Source organism: Myotis nattereri (genome assembly GCF_964212035.1).
Source record: "Myotis nattereri genome assembly, chromosome: 3".
Classification (NCBI taxonomy): domain Eukaryota; kingdom Metazoa; phylum Chordata; class Mammalia; order Chiroptera; family Vespertilionidae; genus Myotis; species Myotis nattereri.
The window spans coordinates 44,357,104-44,377,747 of record NC_138077.1 but is presented as its reverse complement, the minus strand read 5'-3'; the positions used below and the strand labels follow the sequence as shown (position 1 = coordinate 44,377,747).

The window sequence follows — 20,644 nt, the reverse complement described above, 5'->3', positions numbered from 1 at the left end:
TCTCTCTCTCTCTCTCTCTCTCTCTCTCTCTCTCTCTCTCCATATATATATATATATATATACATATATATATATATATATATATATTCTTTCTCCCCCCTCCCTCCCTTCCACTCTAAAAATCAATGGAAAAAATATCCTCAGGTGAGGATTAACAACAAAAATTAAAACAAAACAAAAATAAACACATATTTAAGCCTCAAGAGATTTGTGAGCCTCTAAGGAACTATAACCTTAGTGTAGTGATATGATGGGGACCAATTATTTATTTTTCTTGTTTAAACTTGGTCACAAATTATTGGTGATACAAATGTAAACTGGTCTCACCAAAGAATAGAATGAATGGGCTTGAGGAAAACTTAAGAAGTCAGTGTATTCACACTGTTGAAGGGTTCCTAGGTGTCATAAAAGAAGTAAACCAGAAAGGAAAGGGACTCAGAATGTCAAAGAGAATATAAAGCAAAGTCAGAGTCTGATTAAGAAACAGACTTACCATGGAAGTAAAAAGGAAATGCCCACCCCCTGTTTGGGGAATAAAAATAGAAGTATGAGACTGTACCCAAGGAGGACGGGTTTGGACCTTCTGGAGAAGGGAGAGCAGAACAGCTAAGGAGATCATCATGAGGTTTGAAAATAACCTATGGAGGTAGCTACCCAGGTAGTCTCTTTCAGGTGTGTATTTAAGTAACATTGGTTAAAGTAAATTCCACGAGATGTTAAAAGGAAATTCACAGGAAGATAGACGGCAGGGAGGTCAATCATCAAGTACACTGGGAAATTCCAAATTAAATATATTTCTTTTCTGTACGATGTTGTAAAGCCTTTGATCTAGATTCCAACCTATTGAGACCATGCAAAAACAGGATCAAGTACCCAAATGTACTTGACTACAGAATCCTCCTGTCCCAGAGCATCTAATGAGACCACTATTTTGCTGAATTCACACTGGAGAGACCCCTGTGTTAGAGATGAAAAGGAGTACAGGAAAACTTGTAACCATAAACTGTCTCACTTCTGCCTGTGGGTGTGGGCCGAGAGACACGTCCAGAGGAATCCTGGCCAGTATCTTGGTGACTCTGGTGCCTTGGGTAGGAAACGAAGGGATGTGGGGCAGAGGCAATGGTTTAGTCTCTTCCTCAGCCATGAGTCCTACTTGTAGAAGAACCAGACATGTAGGGTGGACATCAGCTCTGCAGCTGATTTGAGAACGGCGGTTCTTCTGGGCCGTGGATTTCAATGCTGGAATGACAGGCCCCTAGCAAGGCATTGCGAGCTTGTCACATAAACCAAAAGGAATATTTGTGGTCAGAAACTTGAAGACCAAGCAGGAGAGCTTTAAAATGAGACTTAAGGGGGATAAAGTAGAATGTTCAAATGAGAGTCTAAAATCACAGCCCACGGAGGGGCAGCAGGTGTGAGCTAGAAATAAGAGGCCCGGCAGAAGAGATGCCAAGTAGTTCTCCCGAGGAACTGAAGGGAGGAGCAGAAGGTCACAGATGTAGCGGGGCACATTTGCCAACGGCACAGAGAGGGAGCAAAGGGAACGAGTCCTGTTCATCAGGAGAGACAAGCGTGACCTCCCCGGAGACAGCAGAGAGAGGGTGGGGTAGAGCACACAGTCAGAATGTCACGCCAGGTTGGGGGAGACACGTGCACATGAGCTCAGTCATTGAAATGGGTGTTAGGAGTGTACACACAGTATAAGAAGTCACAAATGTCAGAGCAGAAGCAAAGCCGAAAGCATATGGATGAGCTTTTTCAAAAGGGCGAAGCAGAAAGGATTTTGCTGGCAGTGTATACTAGTCTTCTCAGGCAGAGGCAGGCTCTGGTGGATGCTTTCCCATTTAAGATTTTTTAAACTGGCAGAGGAAGAAGATGAAATAGGGATGGGAAGGGGCTATTTATCCACACACCTCCCATCTAATGAATTATTGACTTGCCTCACTAACAATTTCATGACTGAAAAATAGAGGAAGCAAGGAGGGAACTACTTGATTAAATTAAACTTTTTAATTCTGACCTGGTGGGTGGTGTAGAAGGCACAGGAAACTCAGGAGGAAGTACCCAAATCATCTTGTAGTTTTACCATAGCAGAAAGAAGAAATCGAATGCATCCTTATGTTATGTTCTTTACTCTCCTTCCTACCTCTTCTCCTCACTCCATAAGAACTCCAGCCCAGACTTCAGGGTGGCCACCAGGGACTTTAGGGTGGAAGAATTGCCTGTGTTTTCCCCAGGAAGTTGAGGAAAGCAAAGATTCTCCAATCCAGATTTAGCAGGAGAGACATGCCACTTATATTTCGAGCTGGAACTCCGAACCTATGAGGCCCTAAAGCTAGTTTTACATATAGCAGTGGAGTTCTATTGCACCATTATTTGAGTGTATGCCATGTGGCCTATCTGTAGTTTCTCAATGAACGTTCCTAACAATCCCTGTGAGGTCAGTAATACTATCCCAATTCAAAGATGAAGCAACTAAGGAACAGAGACTAAATGATTTGCCCAAGGCCACAGAGCAAGTAAGTGACTGATCTGTGGCTTGAACCCAAGCCTTTCTGGCTTCTAACCAGAGCTCTGTCTATTCCACCAAGCTGTCTCCAAAACCAGACATTGGATATGTAATGGGTTAATTGGCTTTTGTAGGTTAGCCTAGGAATCAACGTCAACATAACATTGTTTCTGTGGGGAAATGTGCTCAGAGTGACAACAAGTGACTTATCCAAGGAACTTTTATAACCTGACCTATAACTCGGGCACTGCCTCAGGCCCAGAAAGGCTGGTTGTGGAAGGAAGTGAGGAGATGCAGACTCATTCAGATTGCATCTTCTCAGACACCATGACAGTCTACCCTTGCATTTGCCAAAGAACAACATTCTCAAACACATCTACAAAATAACCACCATAGTGCCTACCACATGGGGGGAACCTTTGGTGTACTAAGCACCTAGTGCAGGTTCAGCACACAGGGAACGCTGGATACATGATTCTCAACAGCTGGGGGCGAGCTGGGGCAGGAGGGAGGGGAGTGGGAGGCAAAGCTCGGCTATCTCTGTTGGGGCCCACCTGGGAATTACGGTATGCTGGGGTCCAGCCCCAGCGGTCCAGGGGTTCCCAAAGGTGTGGACTGAGTCGGCGAAGAATGTTTTACACGGAGACAGCGTTCAGAACTCTCTAGCTTTCCTTAGTCTCCGTGGATCTTCCCTGTGCCTGGCTGAGGCCACAGAGAGAGATCCCAAGGCAAGCTGAGCCTTTACTTTATAGTGAGAGGTAAACAAGGTAGTGGTTACCAAAGTTACACTGTTCTTGTGAGTTTCACTTGTTTTGACCATGGTTATACTTCCTGCACTTCCTCAACCCATTAGCTTCCCAGATAAGATCTAGGGAGTGTTATAAGGTCAAGCCTAATTATGCTAAGAGGACTGTGCCCTCTAAGCTGGGAATTGTTTGTGACTTTGCCCACAGGTCAGTCCGAGGCTTAACCCTATATTGGCTCCCCACAACGGTAAGGTCAGGGTACAGTCCTGCTTCTGGGGTTTGCCCGGCTCGCCCAGACTGTTGCTAGTTTCTAGACTTATTTGATTAGGCCCTGGAACTGGCCTTCCTCAGCAAGAGCTCAGTCCCAGCAAAGTGGCCTGTCCTCTCTGGACGTTCAGGGCTTCCCTTCTAATCAGCTGTCCTTGCTCACCTAGGCTTTCACTGTCCCACTTTCCTGGGCCGAAGGGTGTGTGAATGCTGGGAGAGCAAAGTTCAGAATCAGAAAGCTACTGAGAACCTGCGAGGCACACATCTGCCTCTGCCCTTCCCCTCCGGGAGCAGGGCTTCATTCGGTCCCAGTGTTTGACTTTGTTCTCTGAGAGCTGTGAGAGCAAGCTTGTTCAGAGCCCTCTAGCCTCAGCCAAATCGGCCTGAAGGGGATTTTCATTCCGCGAATAAAACTTCAAAGGAAGAAAGGGTTGCTAAAAGCAGCCAAACACTGAGATTTTTTTTTCTTTTTTTGGATGGGGGAAGGGAGCTCTTTTCTCTTGGCAAGGACAGATACTAAGTGGAAAAACACTCCAGAGACTAGGGCCCTCAGGAGAGGAAAACCCTAGCTGCCTCACCAGCTGTCTGTCCCGAGGGTCACCCCCAAAGTGGCAGGGCCATGTGGTGGCATTCACTTCACTGTGGCAGTTCTCAAGCTGGGCTGTGGGTCTCAGAGAGGCAGTGTCTGCGACCAAGTATAGTAACTCTGGATGGAGTCACAGAGAAGCTCCCTGTTCTGGCCTGCGTGTGTTCCGCCACACGCACATGTGTGTCCCCAGGTGCCGTTTTGGGGGAGGATCTGATTTCAGACTTAGGAAGAGATACTGTCAGGTGCCAGACAGAATTCAGGAGAGCTTACTGATGGAGAATATGTCCATAGTCCTTGGAAACAAACACAAACTGTCTTCTGTGGAAGAAAAGGGTCACTGTTTAAAGAGAAGACATTCTCTGGGGCCCAGACTTACCCTTGAAGGAGTGGAGAGGTTGCTCTGGACGTGGGGCCAGTGGGTTAGACCCTTTATTACTTTGGGGCAAGAGTGGAGACCAGAGACCAATAGGGATGCCCAGAACCCAGACTCTGTGGCAAAGAGTGCCAAGAGGTCCAGAGCAGCCAAAGCCAACCAACCTAGAGCTGGGATCTCCTGACTGTGTCCATGGCAGGAGTAGTAGTTGTGAGCCAAGCCAGCCCACAAGCAAGAATAAGAATTGCCCAGTTTCGCGGTCACTAGCTGTGTGGCTCTGATTGACTTTTCCATTTCTCTCAGATGTCTCGGGGGCATAGCAACAGGAGCTGGGGTTGGAATTCCAGCCAGTGCACCATCAGGACTGGTCTCGGTTTGCTAGTCTGTACCATGAGAAGGCTGTTATGGCTTAGAAGAGAGCCAACATCCAAAGCTGGGATGGAGTACCAGTTCTGCATACATCCTTGTACTGTCAAAGAGTGCACTACTTTTTTTCATTCCTGAACACCCCCACCATGGGAGCCATATTGAATAAGATATCCATTAAGCTGTTCTAGGCAGTAACTCACTTTCCCATTTTTATTATTCAACAACATCCATTTGCCATTCAGTCAGTGCCTCTGAAGATAATTGAGTTAATTCCATTCCACATAAAAAAAAAATTACTCCACTAGTTAGCCTATGCATTCTTTACAAAGAGCAAATGCACAAACACTATTCCACATTAAGAAATGTTGACTGCAACTCCTGGACTCTTTGAAAGAATCCTTGGAACGTGTGCTTTCCTGGCTTGGAATCCCTGGACCCCAAAGGCCACTTAAGTGCAAATGATCTGTCACCTGTGATTTTACAGGTAATTTTTCACACATTAAAATGACTTAAGTGTCTTCATAGGTTATTAAGAGGATTCTATAACATACTATAAAATACATGCTTGGTGGGTCTTTCCCTCCTTCCTGTTCCTTTTTATTTTCTTTAGCCCCTTCTTGAGCTCTCCCATCTTTTTGTTCCCCATGTTTCTACCCACCCTCTTCTGATCTCCAGTCTTCAGTCCTCCCTTTCATTCACCACCATAGATTTTTCGTAGTGCTATGAGCACCAGTCCTGTCCCCAACATGAAAAAAAGCCAGGGGATGCCTTGCCCCGTGAAGCTGAAATACACTGAGCCAAGACAAATCTGTTGGCAGGACCAGCAGGCACAAGCGACATGCTCAGAGAACAAAAACAGCTATTTATAAAGTCTCCTTCCTGATTGCTGGGGCTCACTTTCCCTTGTACCAAAGGGCCACTGCCCACTCTTGGAAAAGATTCTTCCATCCACAGCTCCATGCCTGAGAGTCACCAAGTGCCCATTCCAATGAGCAGTGAGAACAGGGGACAGCATGCAGGGTGGATTAGATGTGGTGACAAGCTTTCTGATGGGCCAGGGCAGCTGGTTGTGAGGTGACACAGATGGCCTCTGCAGCACCTGTGAGGTGACGGCCATGGGCCCCTTACGGGACTTGACATCCTGACCTTAGAACCAAGCCCACCTGCTTTTTTCCCCTCTTTTTTAACATTTGATCTAAACTTTGGTTAACACAATTACTGAACTTCCAAAGGCAACTGGGATTTTTTTAAAAATGTAAAATGTCAACAGATAGAGTGTTCTTAATATTCTTACCAACAGTCATCATTCCATTATAATTCAATTCGTTTTGCATTCCCTTTGTGTTATTATCATAGCTGCTTGATGTTGCTAGATTATTATTTACCTTAATAACCAGACTCTAGTCTACTAGCTTCACTAGTAGGAACAATAACACCACCAATAGCCCAGAAAACCCTCTAGAGTAATAAGTGAGATCATTTGTTTTGTTTTTTAATTAAGATGAACCTTATGAAAATTTATAATTAATGTAAGCTAGGCATCATTTTCCCCGGATGTGTAGTTTTGGGCCTATGCAGCATTCTTTTAAGAAGTTGAATTACTTGCCAACTCTAATAATCAGGAGATCTTACATAAAAACACATATTTCTTTCTCTTTTAAAAATGGCAGCTATGGAAATAGTTGGGCATCACACTCCTTAGTGGCGGCACTTATGGAACACATGGGCCCTTCCTCCCTAGCCTGCATTGTGTTATCTCAAGATGTCAGGAAGTTTGAAGTTTGGAGAAACCTTAGAAGTCAGCTATTCAGAGTCTTCCATTGTAGATGAGGGAACTGAGGCTGGGCAGCCCCAACCAACTCCTGTGGTGTCACAGGCTAGTGTGTATGAGAACTGGGGCTGGATGGCGGGTCTCCTGCCTGTGGGCTCAGCATAGTCTCTACTATTTCCACATAACACAGAGCCCATCCTGTGGGTAGCACGTTTCACCTAGCTGACACAGAAGGCCTAACTGACACCATCGTGACCCACTCAAGGAGCCTGATTATCAAAGCCCAAACCACAAAGAGGAATACCTTCTCTTCAAGGGCTCCTCTTTCTAGAAATAGCTGTAGTATCCTCTTTGTAGCCTTCTAAGCCCAAAGAAATGTTTCATGTTTTGATGTCTTCAAAAGCCCATTGCCCTAAAAAGTTCTTAGATTATCAGAAAAGGGCCACCAGAAGCTCGTGGCCTTTGCTGGTGAAAATGCCTGGCAGCTAGCTTGGTTTCACTCATGGCCATCCTTGAACACAGGCTATTCCTAGGCTGTCAGGAGGATAACTGAATCCAGCCCCAAAATTGTTAACAAATATAAAATAATATTTTTTAATTAGTCTATTTTTTTCCCTCATCTGTCAAATGAAAAGATTCAGCTAACTAGTGTGCAATCGATGTTATTTTTTATAAAGCAAGGAGGCAAATTAAGAAAACCCAGAAATGCAGTCAAGCCCCAGTGTCACTGCTGCTGCTTCCCACTCCTCCATGTGACTGAGAGTGCCCTAGAAGAGGGTGTTCTACCTCAAAGACGAGTTCACCTGGATAATTCAGAGCCTGACAGTGAACCTAGGAAACTGGGACCTGGAAACCAGCCTCAGGACAACTGGTTAAGGATTAGTCATCTCCAGCTGAAAGGTGACTATGAGAAGGAAAGACATGATGGGCCAAAGAAAATTCAGTAAGACAGATGCAGAAAACGCATTCCAGAAGTCATTAAAACATTGTTAGTTTTATTTTCTTTAAAAAAATATTGGCTGCCTGGGATAGACCCCCACACTGCTTCCACTCCTGCAGCCGCTGGGGGATGAGTCTCCAGTGATTGTGTTTCCTAGCAACAAGGGAGAACAGTTAGTGAGCACTTACCATGCATTAAACACCTGCTTGGTGCTTTGCATTTGCCACTTGAGCTTTACAACTTTGTTGGGCAGAGATTAATATTCCCATTTTGTAGAAGAAGAAACCAAGGTTCAAAGCACTTAAATAACTTGACTAGCCAGTGGGTGGCAAAGCTGGTCATGACCCCTCGCCTCTCAGATTCCAAATGCCATGTTCTTGTACAAGTGAAGATAAAACAGACAAAAACCAGTGCCACAGGCAGCAGCAGCAGACCTCCAGCAAGAGCTAAGAGGGAAGTGGCTGGGAGACATCTTCAAAAGAGAAGAAGGGACACTGGCATCCAGGCTCTTTGGTTGTCCAGCAGATGGGGCAGGGGAGGGAAGGGGCAACATTCCCTCTCAAATTGTGAGGTATCTCATGCATATTGACTTTTACCAGAGGCTTTGGAAAGGTGCTGGTGCTAGAGTTGGTAAAGAAAAAGGAAGAAAGGGAAGATGAGGCAAAGGAGAATTCACTTCAATCTGTGAATTTCTTTATATTCAGCAACAGTACCTACACAGAGGGTTCTTCTGAGAATAGAAAGAGATAATATATGTAAAATGCCTGGCTGACTACGAAACCAAAAGGCCAAAGTCTCCCTGACAAGAGGCTTTCTCTACTTCCAGGCCAACAAACAAGCTGTCAGCACCCCTTGCTATGTGGATCTTCTCTGACAGTGTACACAGTACAATGTAGAATAATCCAGATTACTGCTCCCTGGTGTCTTGGTATGCAATGACAGTCGGCTGGGAGTTTGGTTTCCTTCCTAATCTTCTAGCAGCTGAGAAAGGGGGCAGCCCGTAACCCACAGGGAACCCGCCTCAGATAAGCCTGCCAGTAAAGTCCTTGGCAACAACACCCCAACATACACAAAGAAAAGTTCTGTCTAATCTTCTCTTATATCACTTGGCCTAAAGCCTACCTCCACTTCAGGGCCCACCATTAATAGCTAATCTCAGTCATGCAGGGTTGTGGGAGCCACCTTACCTGATCAGCCTTTCTTCCAATAGGAGTCTCTTTTCTTCTCTCTTCCTACCCCTATAACTCCTGCCTTGGTATTGTCAACCATTTTTGTGGCTAGAACAGAGGAAACCAAATAATCCCCATTTATATCATTTCAAAAATAAGGCTAGTAGCTATTTTTCTCAGTAACCAGAAAAGTGACCTTAATTAGGAAGAGAGTACTTTGATTATTGACAAGGCATCAGTAACATTCAATCAATGAACATTTATTGTGTAGAGGGTATGTGGGCCTTCTGTAGACCAAGATCGATTTTTAGATGGTTTTACATGTCTCTTTTAATATTTTTAACACTGTGTTAAGTATTAGCCCATTTAATGGGTAAAGAAGCTCAGAAAAGGAAAAAAATTTGCTCAAAGCTACATGACCCATAAAGGGCAGAGTCCAAATTTGAACCCAGGGACCCTTGATTCCATTCTGGGGTCTTTACCTTAGGCCACACTGCACTCTGTTGTAATGAGTGGCTGAAAAAGGCCCGTGTTGAACCTGCAGTGGGAGGTGCCTGAAGAGCAATTTAGGTTTATCTCCAGCTTTCTCTTTTTCACTCTGTATTTGGGCTGGTTCAAGGGCACACTGCCTCTGCCCATTTCTCAGAGAAGGAAAGGTGCAGGGTGTACTGGGAGCATATGGCTTTGCCAGGGGTCAATTCCGGTCTCCCTGGCTCTCTAAGACTATATAAATTCAAGATCAGGAGGGTTTCTGTGACAAATGTGATTCCATCTCCTCTAGAGCCCCTGGGTGCTTGGAGCTGGGAGGGCCTGACACTCTTCATCAGACAGCATTTCCTAGGATGTGATGCAACCACTAACACCCCAGTCCCCAAGTACATCCATTTAACAACCTGGTGAAAGAGAACCACAGCAGTCTAGTAAGTGCAATAGGGGCACAGACCACCACACCACACAATATGCAAAAGCATGTTAAGATCAGGTTGCAGGGCTGCAAAGCACAGCTGGGGTCCGACAGTCTGGGTTGGATGACCCCTCTGCACTTACTTGCTTTGCTACCTTAGGCAAGTTACTTACCTCCTCAAGTCTTGGTTTCCTTATTTGTAGCAATAGTACTTATCTCATAGGGTTTTTCTGAGAATTGAGAGAGATTGTATATGTAAAATGTTCAGCAGAGTGCAAAACCAAAGAGCCATGGAAATAGAATGCATTCACTTCTAACTAAAACTTGCCTGAATTAAAACCGGAGAAATAAATAGTGTTGTGAGCTAAGCACTAAGTACTGGGAGTAGCTAAGAGGAGGTGACATCCAGTTAGATTGACATCCTCTTGATTTCAAACAGCTAGTCTGCTGTGGGTTAGAGGTCAAATGATAGTGTCTTAGTGAAGCTATTAAAAGTATGTAAGCTCTGTGAGGACAGAGATGTTAGGCCCTACACAGTACCTGGCTCATAGTAGGGTTCAATAGATATTTTATGGATGGATGGATGGATGGGCCAAAAACAAAAAGTGCTTCTTTTCTATTATAAAGAGGACTGCCACTGAAGAAGTGATCTCCTGTGCCCCTCTCTCAGTGAATGGCACCTGCTGTCTACCATGCTATATAAGACAAAAAAGTTGGGTGTGCTACTTGGTACTTTCTCACTCACTCCTTAACCAACTAGTGCTGTGAATTCCACCTCCTAAATTTTAGCTTGTGAATCCATTCTCTTCTCCTGAACTCTATTGTCACCACCTTCATTCAGGCCCTTCCCAATTGTCTCCTGGATTTCTATACCACCTCCAAACTATTCTCCAGGCTTTCAGTCTGTACCCACCCCCTTCCAATCCACGCTCCACACTTGGTACAGAGTGATCTTTAAAAAGCACAAACCTGATAAGGTCACTAGTGCCACCACTCTGAGCACTACATCCACTTAAGGATGATCCATGACAAACTAAAGACTTTAAGAAAAAGCCCAAACCCCGAAGCATGGCATCCCCAACCTTTATAATCTTGCTTTTGTCTGCCTCTCCAGCCTTATTGGAAATGCTCCCTCTTTCCCTGTGCAATTGCCTTATCTTCTTCCTCTACCTGGAATGCTCTTCCTTCACCTTCTCTGTTCCCTTCTACATCCTTCAGAATTTAACCCTGGCATTGCCTGCCTAGGATCCTTTCTCTAACTACCTCTGACCCCACTAAGAACTGGATGTCACCTCCTCTTAGCTACTCCCAGTACTTAGTGCTCAGCTCACAACACTATGGTCTGTTTCCTGGCCTGTCTTTCCCAGGTGCCTGGTGCATAGAGGGTTTTGTTTTGCTCTTCAATGTAGTATCAATAGACCCCCATCTAGTCCTGGCACAATGAGTGTTTCTTGAATTGATAAATGCTTTTTTTCACACCAAACATGCACTTTCTCAGAAGCATAGTTTCAATCAACATCTTTGGATAATCACGTGATCAGTCAAGATAATTAACCAAGGATTAGGGTGTGGTCTATGACTCTGGAAAAATCTATTAGGTTAGACATGTGAGGAACATATGTTTTCACTTAAAAGTCAAGATACATGATCTGACAAATACAATCACATCTCTTTCTGTCCCAGAAAGATTTGAATGTATAATGTACTAGTATGTGGCTACCCAACCTGATCTGTCATTTTTGCCTTATTATGTTATCTAAATATGCCAATGCAAGACATTAAAATAATAGCTGAAAGTAGCTAACATTCTTGTTGAGCTTATGATGCAGTAAGCATTATGTGATGTTGTAATCATCTCATCTAATCTTAACTGTACTTTGAAGCAGATCTTTTTACTATCTCCATTTCACAGATGAGGAAACTGAGGCTTAAAAACTTGCCAAAGGTCACTCAGCCAGCAATGGGCATCTAAGCAGCAATGGATGAGTAGTCTGTTTGATCCTTTCAGTCATCCTTCAATACTGACCTAACCATGACCTCTTAACCTTATTAGATCTTCAAAAGAGCCACTTTTAGACAAAAATAGCTTGTGGTTTCTGGAAATTTTTATTAAAACTCTAAATCTCCTGGCAATAACTTTCAAAAGTCATGATTCAGACCTGCAGTGATATTTGAAAATGGAATCACAAAGCAGGTCTCCTGGCTACAGAGATGCTCTCACTGCTGGAGAAGAATGCTCAACCTTGACATTTATGACAATCTGTGTTTTTCCTGTTATTGGATCTTTTGCCATAATTTTCTATTGAAAGACACTGACCCTCATTCTATTCTCCCTGAGAAATCATCTCTTTCAGGTTTAATCAGAATGTCTTCTTCCTTAGTTGTCATTTCATTGGGATTTACAGCAATGTTTCTGAAAGTCATGACAACTGATGACCTGGGTAATGATCTTTATTACCTGGGCACTCACAAAAAATGTATATTCCTGGGCCCCATCCCACAACTATCACATAGAATTTCTGCACATGGGAGCCCAGGAAACAGCATCTTATTCACATCTCTCAGGTAATTCTTATGAATTCTAATGTTTCAGAATCACAAATGTAGTCTCCAGGTGCTCACAAGTCCAAGTGTGGTCCCTAGACCAACATTAGCAGCTTGTTAAAACACAAGGAATTCTTAGGCCCTAATCCTAAACTATTGAATCACAACTTGCATTTTAACTAAATTCCCAGTTGACTCATATTTACTCTCATGTTGTGCATGCAGAGAACTGGTGATCTAGAACAGTGTTTCCTAACACTTTTCATATCACGACATGCACAGAAAACAAAAGCATTTGTTTGGCATACAGATGGGAATGCCTGCTGTGACATTGGCTGCCCCAGACCCCAGCCTGGCCACCCTGAGGCTGAGGAGATTGATATCATGGGCATTCCAGTGATGCATTTCACTGGGTGAGAAGCACTGGTCTACTTAAAGCACACCCAGTTCTTCTAACTTTCTTCATGAGGCATAACTCCCTAAATCTTGCTTATTCTTATTTCCCTCATGATTTATCATTTCTTTTCCTGCAAGCTAAGAGTTAGAAAGACTAGTTCCCAATCAACTAGGTCTTAGAAATCTTCAAGCAATGGAAGCACACAGTCTCATCTAAACTCTAGGTGGACTCTGAGAAAGGCAGAGAGAAAACTTGTGTCTGTATACTGAAGAATCATCTGCTTTGGCCTAAGAAATACTGGAAAGAAATAAGAGCCTTCTTGCCTCTGAAGAATGCTCCTTTCCCCTTCGTTCACAAATCTGAGCATAAAGGATCAGCAACACTCAAGGTAGCATCCTCTCTACTAAAGACTGTGCCGAGAAGAATGTGATTTTGTTTAATCTTTAGCAAAACCTCCCAGCATATAACCTGGACAGGTATCCCTTCTCTTAGCCAGCTCCTGATAGTGGGACAACAGTTGGGATGGAGGGAATGGAATACCTTCAGAAACACTTCCTGGTGAGACCATCTGATCAAAACAACCAAGTGACAGGACACACCATCTGACTTTGCAAAGCTCTCAGCTACATGGAGACCCCATTGCTTATTCCCCCTAAGGAAAATGTTGAAAAACATCAAACTCAAAATAGTGAGCTCTTACGTAGAATCAAATATGACCAGGTCTACCCCTAAATGAAAGATGGTCATGGCCTAAGCAAATGCAATTGAGGAATAAGTGAGGAAAACAATTTCTATAAAACAACTCACTATTTTATTTCTTCTCTTTCCACCTTGCCTGCAAATCTGTGTCTAATTCTCTTCACTCTGCTTCCCTCAGTCAAAGCATAGACAAAGTAGCACTTTTTGGCTGGTTTACTGTGGGGCTACCTCTCCATTGTCCTGAGACTGTACATCCCTCAAGTCTCAAAAAGCTGTCATATCTTCCCTTTGTACCCCAACTATACCCAAGAGAGGGCTCTGCCTGAAGTCTCTGTGCATTAATAGTAGAAAGGACAGTGACCAGAGCCCGTTGTCATTTGTCACCACTGGTTGATTTTCACGGAACCGGGGCCAAAAGGCCTTTCTCCTGCTCTGACCAGGAAGGTCAGAGATTACTTGGCAATTCACCCAGAGTAGTCATGATGTCTAAGAAATGAAAAAGTTTTTTCTCTAAGTTTGTAGCAAGAACATTTGGTAAAAATAAATAAATATAAAAAATAAATCCCAACATCTACACAATGGAATACTATGTGGCAGTAAAAAAGAAGGCATTCTTACCATTTGCAACAGCATGGATGGAACTGGAGAGCATGCTAAGTGAAATAAGCCAGTCAGAGAAAGATGAATATCACATGATCTCACTCATTTGTGGAATATAATGAACAACATAAACTGATGAACAAAAAACAGATCCAGAAACAGAGACGCATCAATCAGACCATCAAACCTCAGAGGGAAGATAGGGGAGGGTGGGGGTAAGGGGGAGAGATCAACCAAAGGACTTACATGCTAGCATATAGGCCTAACCAATGGACACAGACAACAGTGGGGTGAGGGCATGAGTGGGGGAGGTGGGGGGTAATGTGGGGATGAGGACACATATGTAATAACTTAATCAATAAAAAAATTAAAGAAAAAGGAAAAGGAAAAAAATAAAATAATAATAATAATAAATTCCAGTCCTAATCATCTGATTAACAAGTTCTGAAAACAGAAGCTTGGGGAATGCTGGGGACTTGGGCCTCCCAGCCCCAATTGTGTAGCTGTTTTACATGACCATTTCAGATACAGAATATTGAGCCATGTCTCTGCTTCATGGTCCAGGATGAAGAACAAGCTGTGGTACTTTGAATTTGGCACCTCGGAGACCTTCGCAGCCACCTGCAAGAAACTCCATGACCACATAGAGTTGGAGGTAAGACCCCAAATGGGAGCAAAGCTTCCTGGACCTTGGTTCTGCTCCTGGACTGTCACACCTTCAGCACATGTCCCCACGGGTCCTTAATTGGTGACCCAGAGTGTAGTCCATATGTTGTACCTCCATCCTCTGCAGCCTCGCTCAGAGGAGGCTCTAATTCAGGGGTCCTCAAACTTTTTAAACAGGGGCCAGTTCACTGTCCCTCAGACCGTTGGAGGGCCGGACTATAGTTTAAAAAAACAACAACTATGAACAAATTCCTATGCACACTGCACATATCTTATTTTGAAGTAAAAAAACAAAACAGGAACAAATACAATATTTGTATTTGCTTGTGGCCCGCGGGCCGTAGTTTGAGGACCCCTGCTCTAATTGCTGCACCAGCCTTTCTTGGCCTGTCCAGGGATCCTTGGGGTTCTGAGGTCTAATGGCCCGAAGGACCCAGGGCCACAGTCTATTTCTGCCCTCGGCCCTCTTCCCACTGTGGCCTTGCAATTCCCCCTTTTCAGAGAGGTGAAGACTTAGTTGCAGCACAGGGAGAAGAGCTGCTGCTAGGGTAGGGGCCAGGGGTGGACAAACTTTTTGACTCGAGGGCCACAATGGGTTCTTAAACTGGACCGGAGGGCTGGAACAAAAGCATGGATGGAGTGTTTGTGTGAACTAATATAAATTCAAAGTAAACATCATTACATAAAAGGGTACGGTCTTTTTTTTCAATAGTTTTATTCATTTCAAACGGGCCGGAGTGGGCCGCGGGCCGTAGTTTGCCCACGGCTGGTAGGGGCAATGTCCTAAGCCCAGTAAAAGCCTGGGAACTGGGGACCACAGGGCAGCAGGGGTAAGAGGAAGTAAGGCCAGAGGTGACCGGACATCCCCCAGCTCACTCGCCTCAGCTTTCATAGCTGCTTCAAGGAGCTGACTTATAGGTCCTCATTGTTGGCTTTGTAGGTATGCAACCTGTGTGGTCGCTCAGAAGGGCCCTTCATTGAATGCTCTTCTGTCACCATCTTGAAATTCTTGATAATCTTAACAAAGGGCCCTGCATTTTCATTTTGAACTGGGCCCTTCAAATTATGTAGCTGATCCTGTTGGTGCACTCGTGATTTACTGACTCTTCCGGCACTTGTAGCAGCCTGCCTGCCTCAGAAAGTTTGCCTGTCGGCTTCCCTTCCCGGGTTGATAAGCTGCCCACTCCCACCCACTCACCCCACTTCTGCTGGATTGCTCTGGTGAACTCCTCTCCCTGCTCTGTCTCTGGCCACCTAAAAGTCCAAACTTCTATGCACACCAGTTCGGTCTCTGTTCTGCAGGACCCCAGGCCCATTGGTTACCTGGCCCATGGTTCTTAGCCACCAACTCCACCTTCCTGTGGGATTCAGGCCCGTGGTGTTGTTTTCACTTGTGAATGGCAAAGCCAGAGAGTTCAGCCAGGAGGGGCTCCCCCTGGCCCACCAGCTTTGTCCCTAAGTCTGCATTCGCTGGCAAGTGGGGCCTGGGCATTCTTATACGGAGGAGCAGTTGGCCTGAAGCAGTGTGGGAAAGCCCCACCACTCCCTGCCGGAAGGGAGTCTGCATTCACAGGCAGTGTTCACAAACAGAACACAAAGCCAGAGATTCTGGGCTTGCATTTGACTCATCTGTCTGTCTCTCCCGTTGGTTGCTGGGTTACCAACCACAGGGTGGGAGGAGCCAATCCAGCTCATCCCCTGAACTTTTGGCAGCTCAAGTTAGAGGGCAGAGACCTGGGAGCCCAGGTTGTGTCCCCAGGTGGTACCACCCAACACCTGGAGAGGCGGAGGAGCCAGCCATCCTCTGATGACACACAAATCCATTGCCTGGAGGGTGAAGCGAAGGAGGAGTGCTGAGCATGGCTACCAGAGAGTGTGCATTTTTCCTGTTGGCAGGACCATGTAGTGGGCACTCTTTAAATATACCCTAAGTGAGGGACAGTCCTGGCCTCACCACTGCCAGCTGCAGGCGCACAGCGACTGCTTGTTCTCCCTGCAGCTGGTCTTGAAACTAAACCCAGAATAGAGCTGCTCTGTCCCCCTGCCTCTGTGGCCTGCCCTCCCAAATCCCAGGACTCCTACCCTCGCCTCCAAGCCAGCTTTGCCTAAGGTCCCCTCTGGATCCAAAATGCAAGTGCTCTTCCTCAAGTGCACAGCAGGCTGGTAGCCTGGGTGCTGAAGATGCTGGTGGCCTCTGGTGGGGAGGAGGGTGGCTTTTAGGGGCACTTCCTGTTTTCCTTATCTCCTCATAATGAGTCCTTTTAGTATTTATTCATGAGGCTAAGGGGCGGGGTGTCATGTGACAGTAGCTCCTGACAGTCAGCAAGTTTGGGACAGGCACCATTTTTGCATCTAGAGAGCAGTGCATGGATGGTCCTGTGCCATGTGAGCTGGGGACAGAGAGACAGAGAGACAGGAGAGCAAGGCAAGTGAGTGACAGGTGTGAGGAGGCTGCCCAGCTCCACAGGTAGCTGTGAGAGCACAGGGCCCTCAGGAAGAGCAGGAGGGGAAGCTATGTTAAGTGACCTTCTACATGTGGCCACTGCACACATCAGCTCAGGCCTGTGAGGACCAACACACCCATCCGTTCAAGGCCAGCCACCCCAAGAATAAACCCAGGCAGGTATTTATACCACACGTCACCATTTCAAAGCCCCACCGTAGCCTTTATTCCATAGTCACACAACAACCTGATGAGCTACACAGGCCAGGCATTATTATCCCCATTTCATGGAAAAACAAGAGGAGGCACAGAGGTTTTGAAGGGTAAACAGAGGGAAATAAAATTTTTTTAAAAAGTCACATGCTTTGACTGCCTATCATCGTGTGTCCTCGTTTGACACAATAACCCAATGAAGCAAGGACTACCACATTGTTTCAATGAAGAAACTGAGTCTCGGATACATTGAGTAACTTGACCAAGATTTCATTGCTAAAGCCTGGTAAGAGAGAAGATTCTAGATCTCCTGGAATGGGTGTAGCTTAGAAGCCGTAAACAGAGTTCTATCTCACTAGCGCTAAAGACTCAGTGAACTCTTAGCACTGATGCAGTTTCTTCTGCCTTTATTGAGTGTGGGGCCATTTGGTTCCCTCTCCGCTGAGGCAGCTGGGAGGGCTGCTCAGAAGTACTTTCCGAACAGAAGACATAGTCCTCCTGCTCATTTGAGAAAGGAACAGTTCAGGCCGGATGGTAGATGGGAGTCAGAGAGGAAAACTGCCTCCAAGTTTACAAAAGGTTTTCCTACGTAGCATCTCATTTGGACCCACAGAACATGCAGGGCAAATATTAATGTCCTCACTTTATGGGTGAGGAACTGAGGCTGAGAGGTTCAGCAACTTGAGAAAGGGAAAGAAGGTAAAGGGTAGAGGGGAACAGATAGGAAAGTCTATTTAGATTCTGTGTGTGTGTGTGTGTCACTGATTTTAAAAATTGGATGATGAAACGGAGCTAAAATGAGATTATGGAGGGAGGGTCTCCATTAAAAGCCTCTCACACAGAATTCAACCTCTGGGGCCAGTGGCTTGTTGAGAAAGACTAAGAGATTTGGTCTTCTCTGAAGTGAAGCTTACAGCCCAGTGGACATAAGAGGGAATATAGTACTCACTTAATGAGTGCTAAGCAGATTGGATGAGTCGTGTGAGCTAGATCATCCAGGACAAGGGGGAGAGAAGGTGACTTGATATCTATTGCTCACATGCACACACTAGGCCAGGGCTGGCACAGTGAAAGGGGCCTGGCCTAGTCACACAAGACGGGAGTTACCCCAGTTTTCAGGGTTGTTGTTTTTTAAGTAACTGGCAATGGTGCTAAGTGCCTCACAGAATCTGCAAAGCAGCCTCAAGTGGCAGGTGACAAAATCACCTTTTCAAAGAAGGGGATAGAAGCTGAGAGAAGGCAAGAAGCCCACCTGAAGTCCACAGCCCATGAGTGGTCAGGTCAGGCTTCAAATACAGATTTGACCAAAACCAGGGACCTTGGGGGCAGTCCTGGCACTTTAGTCTGGAGCAGACATTCTCAACTAGGTGTGGGGCATATCTGATCTGCTTTTATTCACATATTTTCATTTAACATTTCAGATAACATAAAACTAGGTGTGAGATTTTTACATTTGTCAAAAAGAGAGCACAGTCCTGACTGATGGCTCAGCGGTTAGAGCACTGTCCCTCATACCAAAAGGGTTGCAGGTTCGATTCCTGGTCAAAAGCAGGTACCTGAATGCAGGTTTGATCCCTGCCCCAGTTCAGGGCTCGTGTGGGAGGCACTTATCAGTAACCCCACCCCACCCCACCCTGCACCTCTCTCTCTGTCCCTCCCTCCCTCCCTTCCACTCTTTCTAAAAATCAATGAAAAAAAAATATCCTTGGGCGAAGATTAACCAAAAAGAGAGAGAGCATAAAAAATATTCCAAATGCTCACCCTAAATGCTCCTTCACAGGAACACACAGGAAGGCCTGTGAAAACTCGTCTGTTCCTGGGAAGTGAGTGCTCAGTACATTGTGGCTGACCCTAATTAAGAAGCCAGCATGTCACCCTCGTGACTCTCATCACCTCTGTCTAGGGCCATCCCTCCGGGTCTCTCAGAGTCTCTGGCTTCTCTTCCCTCCCAAAGCTGCCCTTGATGCTCACTTTAATCTGATTTCACCTGAATAAACAGGTGGGGGATGGGGCGAGGGAGAAACTCAGTGAGTCATCTCCGCACCCCGGGCCCAGAATAGCCTTGCAAAAGTTTTTGATGTGATCATAGTTAGGTGGAGCAAACTAGGCAGGCTTCGACTCGAGCACTTATTTTACATGCTGTGGAAATTTTTCATTTTACTGGCTAAAAATAAGAACTTCCAAAATTCCTTGATATTTCATCTACTCTAAAACAATGTTCACAAGGGAAGGCAAGCCAGCTCCAGTAACACGAACCTCTGCATGGGGAAAAGTGAGTCCCAGTTTGGAAGCTGCTCAAAAATAATTTGTTATCCAGTATATTTTGGAAATCTCAGTACATCAGTTCCCCCTCCTCTTTCAACTGAGGTTAAAAAAATAAAACAACAGCAACATACTACAAAGTCCTGAGAACAGTATGTCAAATACTCCCATTTCCCACTCACTTAGAATTGGTATTTGTCAATATTTTGTTTTATTCCCTTCAAGTATATTTTAACCAAAGAAATAAAATATTACAGGTAGAACTGAGTCACCCCCCCCCATCCTTTTTCACTCTGCAACTTGCCTTTTTCATTCACCATTATGTTCTTGAGATCTCTCCATGTCAATGTTGATAGAGCTAGTTCATGACTTCTAGCTGCTCTGTAGGGCTTGGGAATACCCAAACATAGCGGTGAGGAGGGGCAGAAGTGGGAACTCTCAGACACCGCCAGTGGGAACCTAAGTGGTCGACCACTTTGTCTGGCAGTCTGTGCTGAACTGAAATTATTTGTGGATCGTATGTCCCAGCAGGTTCCTCACAACCTAGACCTAGGGAATTTGCTGCACGTGAGCTCACAAGAGGATAAGCAAGAAAGAACAACAGCACGTTTTTATCACAACAAAATGGAACCAACCCAAATAATTATGTTATTCTAACACTTTAAAAAGACAGTGTGAGTGAAAGTCCTAAATGCCACTGAGATATAACTTTGAAGTGGTTATATTGTATTATGTGAATTTCATCTCAATTTTTAAAAATTTAATTTTACAAAAGGGAGTATGCTGGGCACAGTGCTGGGGATATTTAATCCATATCGCGATATTGGCCCTGTCTATGAGAATCATAAATTCTAAAACTTACATTTAGCACAGCCATGTGCATGTACAGAAGTTGAATAAACAATGAATCAGATTACTTTCAGGTTGGGCTGATACCTTTAGCAACTCCAATCCAACCAAGTGCCATTGTTTCTAAAAAAAAAAAAAAAAAAAAAAAAAAATGGAAATCAAGGACTTTACAGGTTGATAGGAAGTGGCAAAAGAGGATCCATGGCTCTCCAGCTCCAACTGGGGGCATTCTCTTATTCTGCCTTCATATCCACCTGCAATATTGCACACTTTGAAGTCAGAGGGGAAAGCTCTTCAATCATCTTGGCCTCTTCTGGCATCATCAAAACCTTCT

The 20,644-nt window shown here is 44.9% G+C and overlaps 1 protein-coding gene across 1 annotated transcript in view; it reads left to right on the top strand.

The window, feature by feature from the left end:
* Positions 1 to 20,644, top strand: part of DGKG (diacylglycerol kinase gamma) — a 192,332-nt gene that overhangs the window by 124,149 nt on the left and 47,539 nt on the right. Inside the window, exon 21 of the mRNA XM_081087246.1 lies at positions 14,442 to 14,532. Within this exon, the coding sequence (XP_080943372.1) occupies positions 14,442 to 14,532 (91 nt within the window). The remainder of the gene's footprint in view (positions 1 to 14,441; positions 14,533 to 20,644) is intronic.